The sequence below is a fragment of the Myxocyprinus asiaticus genome, chromosome 18 (genome assembly GCF_019703515.2).
Source record: "Myxocyprinus asiaticus isolate MX2 ecotype Aquarium Trade chromosome 18, UBuf_Myxa_2, whole genome shotgun sequence".
In the NCBI taxonomy this organism is placed as follows: Eukaryota; Metazoa; Chordata; class Actinopteri; order Cypriniformes; family Catostomidae; genus Myxocyprinus; species Myxocyprinus asiaticus.
In genome coordinates this window covers 41,471,818-41,484,651 of record NC_059361.1, presented here as the reverse complement: position 1 = coordinate 41,484,651, position 12,834 = coordinate 41,471,818, and the positions used below count along the sequence as shown (strand labels likewise).

At 44.1% G+C, this 12,834-nt stretch overlaps 1 protein-coding gene across 1 annotated transcript; it reads right to left on the bottom strand.

Annotated features, from left to right (window-relative positions):
- Positions 1–408: 408 nt before the first annotated feature.
- On the bottom strand, positions 409–12,352 carry LOC127456330 (tripartite motif-containing protein 16-like). The gene is made up of 6 exons (XM_051724775.1): positions 11,711–12,352; positions 11,335–11,430; positions 11,016–11,249; positions 10,685–10,832; positions 10,453–10,500; positions 409–2,896 (listed from the first exon to the last, which is right to left on the bottom strand). Exons 1-6 carry the CDS (start codon positions 12,293–12,295, stop codon positions 2,367–2,369), a joined length of 1,641 nt encoding a protein of 546 aa, XP_051580735.1. The 5' UTR covers positions 12,296–12,352; the 3' UTR covers positions 409–2,366.
- Between the last annotated feature and the right edge of the window lie 482 nt (positions 12,353–12,834).

Below are 12,834 nucleotides of genomic sequence, written 5' to 3'. Positions count from 1 at the left end.
ATAATAACTCTGCACGCCGGTGTGCTCATGTTGACTAATCTTAACTGACTGAATTGGCTGTTGGCCTCAAAGTAGGTGGAGCTTCAGGTCACATCTACTGATGACATGGTCCAATAGCAGTAAAAATTTGTTTAGCACCCAGTAAGAAGTTTTCCTGAAAGTTCTCCCTGGTGAGCTGTTACGAACCACTAAAACTATCACACACAAAAAAAAATTGTTTTGGCAAGATTTTGTACTAAATGATGTCACACACATTCATTCTTCGATTTCAGGAGAAGTGTGCAGGGGCCTTTAAAGCCATAGTGGTAATAAAAGTGTTATCAATGTGCTACCAATCATGACTTCAAATTTGGTCTACCTCTTTTTAAAGGACTCTGGTGCTGCAAGTCAACCAATCACACGGCGGCTTTGATAGAGTTTATTGACAGTTACATATTCAAAAACCAAAAGAAAATGCACTTTAACCCTATTTATCAACACAATCTTTTACAATAAAGGGTTTTATGACTCGAAATACTCATCAATTGACTTAAAAAAATAGTCTTGATGCAAGTTATCACACAGTTACAGGCACACGATACTTCCCTAATGTAAACTAGATTTCATGACGGTTTAGTGTATAATAGAGTTCAATTACTCTCGATAAACATCTGATTATTTATATCTGTTATCCCAGGAAAAAAATCGATGTAGTAATCCAGAAATCACTTTATTTTCTGTATAGTCACACAGTACAAACCGCACAGATGCAATGAAAACTTAAAACATGTCTCCTGATGAAGTTATACAAACACATACATGTAAAACGGGTGATTCTCTTTGGATACTTTGTTTGTTATATGTTATTTCAGTTAAGGGAATTAAAATTAGTGCAATCCTCTGTGTAGCAGGCTAGCAGCTAAAAGTTAGTTTACAAATGGTGGCTGCGGACTCCTTAAGATTCTCAAAGCTATTTGTGTGTCAGAAGTATTCGACCAACCACAAGCTGCAGCACCTCCCACAGTCTGCCACAGTCCCTATACTCCCCAAAAGTACCTACTCCAGAGTAGGAGCTAGAAATGTCCACAAAAATGGCATTGAGGAACTATAGCTCCTCAGGTGCGAAAGCGACGAAAAGTACTAGTCCGGGGGAAAAGTAACTAAAACGGGCTTTAGTACTGCCAGTGGGAAAGAGCCTAATGTCATAAAAGAACCTTTAAAGAACCATGTTTTTTTAGAGTGAAAGAATGAGAAAGTGAAAATGGACATTTATGATAAAAAACTTTAATATTGATCTGTTTCTCACCCACACTTATCATATTGCTTCTGCATTGCAAAAAATCTTTTTTGTTTTTTGTCTTATTTTCCAGTAAAAATATCTTAACCTTTTTAAATCATGTTTTATTTACTTAACAAGCAATCTGGCATAAGATTTTAAGTCTTGTTTTGAAAGAAATCTAATCAAATTTAGTTAGATTTTTTTACTTTAAACAAGAAAAAACTGTTTGCCAATGGGGTAAGAAAATTAAACTTAATTCAAAGGGAAAACAAGTTTATTTTGCTTACCCGATTGGCAGATTTCTTTCTTTTTTTTCCCTTTTTTTTCATGTTTTAAGTCTAAATTTACCAAATTTTGTCAGATTTATCTTAAAACAAGACTTAATTTCTTATACCATTTTGCTTGACATGTAAATAAATCACGTTTTAGAATATTTGGATAATTTTACAGGAAAACAAGACAAAAATTATTGTCTTGAAAATCATTTTTTGCAGTGTGAAGATACTGATTTAGCCACTGGAGTCTTATGGATTACTTTAATGTGGAGCTTCAAAGGTCTGGTCACCATTTATTTGCATTGTATGGACCTAAAGCGCTGAAATATTATTCTAAAAATCTTCATTTTTGTTCAGCAGAAGAAAGAAAGTCATACACACCTGGAATGGCATGAGGGTGAGTAAATGATGAGAGAAATTTCATTTTTGGGTGAACTATCCCTTTAAGCGCCTACTATGTTACACTGTTTGACACACACACACACACACACACACTCAGTCCCACATACAGTGTATTAATGTGATTCGTGTTGGTACTGTTAGTATATGGAATTTTCTCAATTTATTCCTAACCCACTTTTACAGCACACGCATTATTTGACTATTCGGATTAACAGGTTTTTACTCAGTCATTATCTGATATCATGTTATAGCAGTGACAGGAGTTGCAGCTGTATTTTTTAATTAATCATTTATTCTATTTTTATATGTACAATAATGGATTATTTAGTTTCCTAATTTAATGGTGGGGGGGGGGGTTGGAGACTCCACAACATCTCACTGTTACTGATTAAAGCTGTATGACAATATTACTGATATGATCTCTATATAATCTATATCGTTACATCACAGAGTTTCACAGATCCTTTATAAACACTAAACCCAGGATATAGAGGTTGAGTGAAGGTGGTCCGGACTCTGTGAATGAGAGTCATTATGTCAGAAACGCTGTAGAAGCACAAAGTTCCTGCATTGTAATCCACATATACTCCTATTTTGCATGGGCTGGAGGGTACAGGGAGTTCAGTGTGTTTGTTATTGTGCCTGAATGAGTAACTGGAGGAAGAACAGAACAAACTCCAGGACTGATCATTATATCCAAATCCACACTCATTTATCCTTCCCTTCCTGCTGATGCTCTTATATGACACTGATATAAACACACCTACAAGCCCACTCCACTCAAGCTCCCAGTAACAGCGTCCACACACATTGTCTCTACACAACACTTGAAACCAATCAAATCTGTCTGGATGATCAGGATACTGCTGGACTGTGTCAGTGTAAGAAGCCACTCTGTTCCTATCAGACAGACAGAGGTGTTTATTCACTGTGTTTGGATCCAGAGTGAACTGATGGAAATCTGATGGAGATGAAACACAGAATCAGTAAATGTGAATTTTAAACATAAAGATATTTATGTATCTGAACTTTATGTAACATTAACATGCCATATATTGAGTATTGTGTTTAGCAAGATAAACAAATGATCGGAAAAATATTATACATATTTTCAGCGGAATCATTGGAAATGTTATACATCATCGCAAAGCATCAGTAGAATTTGATCTTTCCAATGACACCCAGAATAAGATTTTTAAGCACAGAAGTGTAGAAAACAGTCAGACCCTGAATCACAGACTTTCAAAGAAAGGAAAAAAAGAAAAATGTAATAATAATAAAAACATATGTTCATGAAAAGATTGTACTTTTGACCCAAGTGACCGGAGGCTCTGGCGGCCTTCCAACAGTCATAGAACCATGGTTACATACGTAATCAGCAGTCTATTTCCTTGGCTCCAGACCACCAGAAAGCACTACTGAGGTGTAGATAAATAACAAAGCTGATACAACAGTTCATTCCTATAGTGACTAGCAGGATTACAATGTCAAGTAATATATGCACAAATATCTGCAAGCTGACCAAGACATAGCTACACCACGTGTAGAATGCATAGGAGTAAGCTGGCACTTGGAGTTGTTGAAAGTTCCAAATTTGTAAACTAGGTTAAGAGGTGGTATAAATTGATATTTAACTGTTGTGGGCTCTTTGCACACAACAGCCACTTGTCTAGGTACGTAAGAACGCTGCAAGGGAACATGGATGGCCTGCATGCACTTTGTAAAACACCCTCTGAGCCAAAGACAACCCAAAAGGCAAACAATAAATTGGAAGGTTTTGCCTTTAAAATGAAAAGGAAGAAAACAGCATTGAAGGGAATGTGGAATTATGCTTCTTGTAAATCTACCTTGTCAAACCAGTCTTGTGGCTCGACTGCACAGAGAACATCTTAGGCTCGCAGCATGCAAATCAGTTGGGTTGGCAGATATCCCTCTCGAGATATGGTGTGGCCTTACTGGTGGCCCATATGTATGAGAACACGATTCTCTGAGTTGCGATCTGCTCGGCAGAAGGTCACACGTAGGAAATTAACAGTGTGGGGGAAATGCACCATGGCAGAACAAATAGACTGAAAATTGGGTGATTTAAATTAAACCCTCCTCTTTCCCAACTAGGAACATGTCTCAGAAATTACACAGCGACCCTCTAATACCTCTTCAGCTGCTGGCTCAAACACCTGGCCAGGAATTAGAGGGAGTTGCCATTGTCCTACACAATTCAGATAAGGGGGACTACACTATCGAAACTTGGCAACATGCCTGAACCAACAAATCCGTGGCTTCGCCAGAGTGACCAGCTATTGAACCCACAGACCATAGAGCTAAGTTCACCAGATCTGCGGTTGCAGTGTCTAACGAGTTGATTGAAGTACTGACTGTTGATAAAAAAATCAGCAAGTATGTTAGCAGTTCACCTCAGATGAATTAAATTATATATTTAGCATTTTAGACCATCTATGCATCTACATTCCATATTTAGACATTTTGGATCTTGTCTTATTGCTTCTTCAGGTGGCACTATTAAAGATGCTACCGGTTCAGTTTGGGGCACCTGACCCAACCCTGCTGGACCTGGTTTCTCCATTGAGTTGGGTATAAAAGGAGCTGGTATGCAACCACTCATTCAGGTTTTATGCTGAGGAGCCGAGACAAGGTCCGGCCATTTCAGCGGGTAGTTCAGCGTTGTGGCAGGAGGGACACAACATCTCGTTCCCTCCATCAGGGAACGGAGGTTACACAAGTAAACATGATGTTCCCTATCTGTCACTCACTCGACGTTGTGTCGATATAGTGACACTAGGGGTCCCTATACGAAACGCCACAACTGGCTGAACTGTGTTACGTGAACTGGTGGTGTGTGGTGGGCAGACTACTGTGTGCCTCATAGCCAGCACACCAGGTCGACACATAACCTCCCCCAACATAGTTGTGATTGTCGAACGGCCCTTTGGGGACAAATCGACTACCCAAAAGATAGAGACAGGCTAACCCAATCGTGGCCTCTTTTCCCCTTCTCTTTTTCCACTTTCTAAAAAAGAAGGGGGATTATCCGACTGGGCCGCCAGGTCTAGTTGGGGGGTGTCCCTTCCAAGGGGAAGACACTGCGGAGACCACAAAGAGAGGGGGGATATTTAAGTGGAAGAATACATCACATAGTCTTTCCGACCATGTGGAGAGTCTTCAAGGTAGATCCTACCCAACGGGGGAGGTTTTACTACAAACATGGAGACTGGGGCAGAGGGGCTCTGCCCAAGGAAGATGCAGTTTGCCAACAGGGAAACAAATTAGCGGAAGATATATATCGCATGGGGTTAGCTTTACAGGGAACCGCCACATGAGGAGCACCTACCCCAGAACAGGACTCTTAGTTAGCACGTGTACTTGGCCGGCAGCGAGTCTCTCCGAAAACTCGACTGCCACAGGGCTCAGATGAAGTCAACCAGGGAAAAAAGCTTGTGAACACTACTGGGAATTAATGGCGCACGTCTTCAGCTCAAAAGGAGGTGGAAGGTGCTATGTGCAAGCGATACAACTGCCCAGCTATACCTGGCTTATCCGCTTGTACTGCATGCCACTACCTGGGACGAAACCTTGCAAAGGTGTTGGGTGTTGCCCAGCCTGCTGCTCTGCAAATGTCTGTTAGAGAGGCACCCCTGGCCAGGGCCCAGGAAGCCGCTACACCCCTGGTAGAATGGGCTCGTAGCCCTACCGGGGGCGGCATGTCCTGGGCGTGATATGCCATAGTTATGGCATCAGTGAGCCAGTGGGCGATCCTCTGCTTGGAGACAGCGCTTCCTTTCCACTGTGCACCAATGCTTGCATTTCTCCTACCCTCTTGATGGAAGTGAGCACGGTCAGGAGGGCAGTCTTCAAGGAGAGTGCCTTAAGCTTGGCTGACTGCAAAGGCTCAAAGGGGGCTCTCTGTAGACCCTGAAGAACTACAGAGAGGTCCCATAAGGGAACGAGGCACGGTCTGGAAGGATTCAGCCTCCTGGCGCCTCTTAGGAACCTGATGATCAGGTCGTGCTTCCCTAAGGACTTACCGTCGACTGCGTCATGGTGTGCTGCTATGACGGCAACGTACACCTTCAAGGTGGAAGGGGACAGCCTCCCTTCCAACCTCTCCTGCAGGAAGGAAAGCACTGATCCGACTGCACATCTCTGGGGGTCTTCCCGTCGGGAAGAAAACCACTTAGCAAACAGACAGCACTTAAAGGCATATAGGCACCTCGTAGAGGGGGCCCTAGACTGAGTGATCATATCTACCACCGCAGGTGGTAGACCGATTAGGTCTTACGTGTCCCGTCCAGGGGCCAGACATGGAGATTCCAGAGGTCTGGTCACGGGTGCCAGATGGTGCCCCGTCCCTGAGAAAGAAGGTCCTTCCTCAGGGGAATTCGCCGGGGAGGGGGGGCTGCAGCGAGGAACGTGAGGTCCGAGAACCACGTCTGGGTGGGCCAATAGGGTGCTACCAGGACGACCTGCTCCTCGTCCTCCCTGACCTTGCACAGGGTCTGTGCAAGTAGGCTCACTGGGGGGAATGCATATTTGTGCAGGCCAGGGGGCCAGCTGTGTGCCAGCGCGTCTATGCCGAGCGGGGCCTCGGTGAGGGCGTACCAGAGCGGGCAGTGGGAGGATTCTTGGGAGGCGAACAGGTCCACCTGTGCCCGTCTGAATCGACTCCAAATCAGCTGGACCACCTGAGGGTGGAGTCTCCACTCTCCTCTGAGGGTAACCTGCCGTGACAGCACGTCCGCCGTAGTGTTGAGGTTGCCCGGGATGTGAGTGGCTTGCAGTGACTTGAGGTGCTGCTGACTCCAGAGGAGGAGACGGTGGGCGAGTTGTGACATACAACGAGAATGCAGACCACCTTGGCGGTTGACATATTTTACCGTTACCCTGTTGTTTGTCCGAATTAACACGTGCTTGCCCTGGATCAACGGCTGAAACCTCCGCAGGGTGATCAGAATTGCCAACAACTCGAGGCAATTGATGTGCCAATGCAGTCGCGGGCCTGTCCACAGGCCGGCAGCTGCATGCCCGTTGCAAATAGCGCCCAGCCCATTTTGGAGGCATCTGTCGTGACCACGACGCACCTGGAGACCAGTTCTAGGGGAACACCTGCCCGTAGAAACAAGAGGTCGGTCCAAGGGCTGAAAAGACGGTGACAGACCGCCGTGATGACCATGCGATGTGTCCCGTGGTGCCATGCCCATCTCGGGACTTGAGTCTGAAGCCAGTGCTGAATCGGTCTCATATGCATCAACCCGAGCGGGGTGGCTACCGCTGAGGATGCCATATGCCCCAGGAGCCTCTGAAAAAGTTTCAGTGGAACCGCTGTTTTCTGTTTGAACGTCTTCAAACAGGCCAGCACCGACTGGGCACGCTCGTTCATAAGGCGCGCTGTCAAAGAGACAGAGTCCAGCTCCAAACCAAGAAAAGAGATGCACTGAACCGGGAGGAGCTTGCTCTTTTCCCAGCTGACCCAAAGCCCTAGTCGGCTGAGGTGTGAGAGCACCAAGTCCCTGTGTGCGCACAACATGTCCCAAGAGTGAGCTAGGATTAGCCAGTCATCGAGATAGTTGAGAATGCGAATGCCCACCTCCCTTAACGGGGCAAGGACTGCCTCTGCGACCTTCGTGAAGACGCGAGGAGACAGGGACAGGCCAAAAGGGAGGACTTTGTACTGATACGCCTGACCCTCGAATGCAAACCGTAGGAAGGAAGTATGCATCCTTCAGGTCTACCGCCGCAAACCATTCTTGATGCCAAACGCTCGCCAGAATGCGTTTTTGCATCAGCATCTTGAACGGGAGTCTGTGTAAGGCCCGGTTCAGTACTCGCAGGTCCAAGATTGGCCGCAACCCACCGCCTTTTTTCGGTACAATGAAGTAGGGGCTGTAAAACCCCTTCTTCATCTTGGCCGGAGGGACAGGTTCTATCGCACTCTTCCGTAGGAGGGTAGCGATCTCCGCACGCAAGGTAGCAGCGTTTTTGTCCTTGACCAAGGTGAAGTGGATACCGCTGAACCTGGGCAGGCGCCTGGCGAACTGAATTGTGTAGCTGAGTCGGATGGTCCGGATCAGCCATCGCGACGGATTGGAAAGTGCAAGCCACGCATCCAAGTTCCGTGCAAGGGGGACCAAGGGGACAACATCGTCGGATGTACCGGCTGATGAGGCCTCGCGGCGGGGCGGAGCTCGAGGTGCTACACCATGTTGTGGCCGTGCTGAGTCTAGGGACATCAAAATACTTACCTGGCTCCTTGTGACCACCCCTGTAACAGCCTGGGACGGGGGAGGAAGAGGCCTGTCCTCGTAACCCATGGAGACTGCCACATCGGGGGCGGCTGTGTGCCACAACTGGGTGCTCAGGGGCGGAAAGACCACCGCTGGAGCGCCAATCCTGCAAGGAAAAACCCGTGGACAGTAGTCGTGATAACGACCATGCACACTGGGTATGTGACCCAGGGAGGAAGGAAACCGCTTTTTTGCTGAACTGTTGGGTACCGCAGCCACTTGGCCATGCGGCGAAATCAAACAAAAAGGCAACAAAAGATTTTCCACCCGGCCCTCCACCGGGGGATGAAGTGGTCTTCTTACCAGCTCCAGGTGAGTGGGTTTCTTCATCCCTGGGTCGCCCGTCTCAGGGGCGCTTTGACGACCTCCATATTTGTGCTGCATAGGAATGTGTTGAGCCAATAAAATATGTGGTAATGTGGTAAATGTAGCGTCTTGCTTTGTGTTATCGGTTCTGCATGGTGAGGTGAGCTCGAATGCTGAGAGGCAAGACGTGTTTGCGGAATGATTATGAATGAGTTGGGACGCGGTACATGATCCGCCTCTTGCGGAGCCTAATTCCACTCATGTCTGTTCGGATAGAGGCTGTGTATAACTGCAGCGTGCTGTGGAATGGTCAGAGCGAGTGCTGCGCGGCAGCGTTGGAAATGGTGATTGAATTAATTTGTTAATCTTTTGTTTCCCTCGTGTTCAAATGAAGCTGTAATAGAACTCGAGTGGCATGAGCCGGAGCAGCACCCGTTCACGGAGAAAGTTTAGATAAGAGAATTTATGATCAGTCGTGGTGAGCTGTTTGACATCTGTACAGAGCTGAAGCAGCCAGATTGCAGAAGCAACTTCACGCTATAAACTGCTTTGGTTTATGGAGCATAGAAAGAATGACAGAGTAAGAATATAACACTTAACGTGGTAGCAGTCAATACTGCAAAAACAAATGAGCTGCTGTGGCAGCTTCTGTTGAATAATGAGATTGTTTGGATGGAAAAGCTGTTCTGGTTTAGGCGAATGCTTTGCAGTGAAGTTGCATCCAATGATCCTAGTCATTTGCATGGGTCTGTTTGTGGGCAGTGGGCGGGGCCGAATGCCAGAAACTCTCAATGCTACGTAGAGGTAAGCAGCTGTTTATATAAGCTCTCAATGCTACGTAGAGGTAAGCAGCTGTTTATATACTCTTACTCTGGCTGTATGATTGGTCAGATTAAATGCTCCTCCCGAACCTTGTTAATAAAACGACATTTAATATTTCACACAGTTAAAAGATTGCCTACCTTAAAAACAAGTGAAGTTTGATCAGTGGTTAAACATGTTCCCTCTATACCTGAATGAAAGGCTCCTTTCCAGAATGAAATGAAATATGCAGAAAACCACAGTATTATAGTTCTTGTATAGTGACAGGGCTGAGAGTCTTGGAGAAGCTAGAGAAGAGGGGACACCAGCGGCAGTTTATGCATGCTGCTTGGATACAACGTGATTTTTCTCCAATGAGGGTGAGGAGGGGGCGCGATAGGTCCACATGGGAACTTGTGGGAGGGCGAATTACACTACAGCACTGATATTATTGTGAGGCTGTGAGCAGACAGTGTCAATCAAAACATTGGAGGAAACATCGACCATAGTCAGATTTTCCTAACAAGCAACGATATTTTTTAAAACAAGCTCAAAAAACCGCGACCCGTGATTTTTTCAAGCAACTTTAAAAAAGAAGAAGCCCAAAGTCATGTATTATAAGTGTATTTTATTATAATATATATTTAATGTAATTATTCACTGAGAACAGGTTGTTCTGGCCGCTTTGGAAAGACCATGCTCACCCAGGACAAAAAACACAGTTTGCAAGGTAAGGTCATTATCTACAAAGCTGCAGGGATACTGCTTTTGGAACTATTTTCTAAAAGCTGTGCTTACACCACTGCAGGTTCTCAGCATTAGGCGAGTAGACAAAAGAAAAGAGGAAGTGATGACAGGTGTGATAGATATTTATATATCATCAGCACATCACAAGGTGAAAGCTTTTGTATTTAGTTCTCTGCAAGAAGGGAGATATGATGAAATTCACTCAGTAATGCTCTTTGGCCGTTTGGAGCTAAGGAAATAGAACTGAAAAATATTTTTATTTTTTCAGTTACATAAAAGTCATTACCTTTTCCAAAATGAAACCTCCTATAATTATATTAGCACACTCATTGTGTGTTTTGTGCTGGTTTTCTTTGTGACTTACATTGTAGGAACTCCTCCCTGACCCTCGGAACAATACTGATGTGTGTTACTATGAAAATAAACAGACATAAACAATGTCATTCTCATGTAAAGAGAAAACTTGTCCATTCAGAATGGATAATTTATGTCCATTCTAAAAATTATTTTAATACGCTCTAAGGTGTTTTCTACAAGATATTACATGATGCATGACTCATTTGTGAGAGTAAATGAATGTCCAGTGTTTCAACTACCAGAAATCTTTTTAATCTCCTTTTTGCAGAAATACTCCAGTTTGTCTCTCAGCTGACAGACAGATTGTTTTATATCTTCAACAGAGAGAGTGGAACTGACAGTAATTCTGCCTGTAGATTCTGGAGGTGCAGAGAGAGACTGGAAACACTACAAAACACACACAAATAAAAACACCTCATCACCTGCACACTTCTGCCTCAAACCTGCACTACAGTCAAATGATGCTGGTCTTGTTGACTTATCTTTAGTGACTCAAGAGCCAGTAGATGTAGTTTTCAACAGCATGTTCTTGCTAGAGAGCACTGTGGTGTTTTTCTAGATCTCTGTTACCTGCAGGAAATGGATGTGATCATCTGTGTGTGAAACCTGCTCCAGCTCAGCGTCTCTCCTCCTCAGATCAGCGATCTCCTGCTCCATTCGCTCCATGAGTCCTTCAGCTCGACTCACTGCAGCTTTTTCCTGATCTCTGATCAGCTGTGTCATCTCAGAGCGGCTTCTCTCTATGGAGTGCATCAGCTCAGTAAAGATCCTCTCACTGTACTCCACTGCTGTCTGTGCAGAGCGCTGTTACACACACATTACAATCACACAGTGAAAGAGCTCCAGCACTGGAAGAGAGTCTCAAACTTCTCTTCTGCTCAAAACTCACCTGATGAGATGCCACAGACTCTCTCAGCCGCTGAAGATCTTTCTCTCTCTCCTGGATTCTCTGCTTGTATTTTCTCTGGGTCTCTTTCAAGTGTTTCTGTTGAGCACAGATATAACAGTAAACATCAGAAATGATTCATAAAACTACATATCACAAAATGATCATGTAAATGATTGAATGAATCAGATGTTGAAGGAGTGGTGTGATATTATGATTTGTGTTCTGGACTAGAAACCAGAGGTGGTCAGTTCAAACCCCTAAAGGGGTGATATATGAATATACCACAATTTTATACATTATTTTGTTATTGCATTTTATCCATTTATCATGAATGATACATCAAATGAATACTTTAATGTATAATTTCAGTTCAAACCTTTTTGTCTGTCCTCTCTGCTGCAGCTGATACAGTGTCGTGGTTTTTATGTTCATCCATCGTACACAGCAGACAAATACACTTTTGGTCAGAGCGACAGAAAACCTCCAGCAGTCGATCATGTTGAGAGCAGATCATCTCCTGGAGTCGTCCAGTGGCATCCATCAAAAAGTGTCTCTTACCTTTAAAGAGATTCTCATGTTGATCAAGGTGATTTTGACAGTAAGAGTTCAGACACACCACACAGGACTTGACAGCTTTGCATTTTCTTCCATTACAGACGTCACACTCCACATCTCCAACTCCAGCATCATCAGGAACATCAGCTTGAAGTTTAGTCTTCTTCAGTTTCTCCACCACTTCAGCCAGCATGGTGTTTTTATTTAAAGCAGGTCTTGTAGTGAAGGTCTGTCTGCACTGAGGGCATTGGTAGACTCCCTTCTGATCATCCTGATTCCAGCAGTCTGTAATACAGCTCATACAGTAACTGTGTCCACAGAGAATAGTCACTGGATCCTTCAGTAGATCCAGACACACTGGACAGCTGAACTGAAACTGAGAACAAGAAATATTTGTTTCTACCATTTTACTGCATGTACACACCAATAGAGATGCATATAACAGCTTAACAACTCTTGAGTTTAGTTTTTTCTGAGATAGTTTCCTGGTTCTGTGTTTGAGTGACGTGTGCAAAACAGGTTTGTCTGTTAATGATTTGCCTGTGATTTAATACACATTCCTAAATTTAAATAAAAAGACACAATGTGTCAGTCTCACACTGAAAAAGATACCGGTTTACTATTTTAACAACATTTGTACAAAGAATGAACATGTTTTGTCTTGTATGTGTTTGCATTAATTACTGTATCTATTGAATGAGCAACAGTCTAGTTTGTCAGGTTTGGTCAGGCAGAAATCTACCTTCTTTCTGAAGCTTGCCTTTATTCTATTGAATGAATCTCTCAAATCCTTACACAGATTTTAGACTTGTCTATGTAAAGCAAAACTCATGTTATATACACCAAATGAGGCAAAACATCATGACCACTCACAGGTGAAGCGAATAACATTGAGCATCTCCTAACAAGGTCACATGTCTAGGTCTGGGTAGATTAGATGGTAAT

Coding starts and splice junctions, on each gene's coding strand:
- LOC127456330 (XM_051724775.1), bottom strand. CDS start 12,295: ATGGTAGAAACAAATATTTCTTGTTCTCAGTTTCAGTTCAGCTGTCCA. Junction 11,431..11,710: donor CAGAGAGGACAGACAAAAAG/GTTTGAACTGAA, acceptor TGTGCTCAACAG/AAACACTTGAAAGAGACCCA. Junction 10,833..11,015: donor ATCACATCCATTTCCTGCAG/GTAACAGAGATC, acceptor TGTGTTTTGTAG/TGTTTCCAGTCTCTCTCTGC.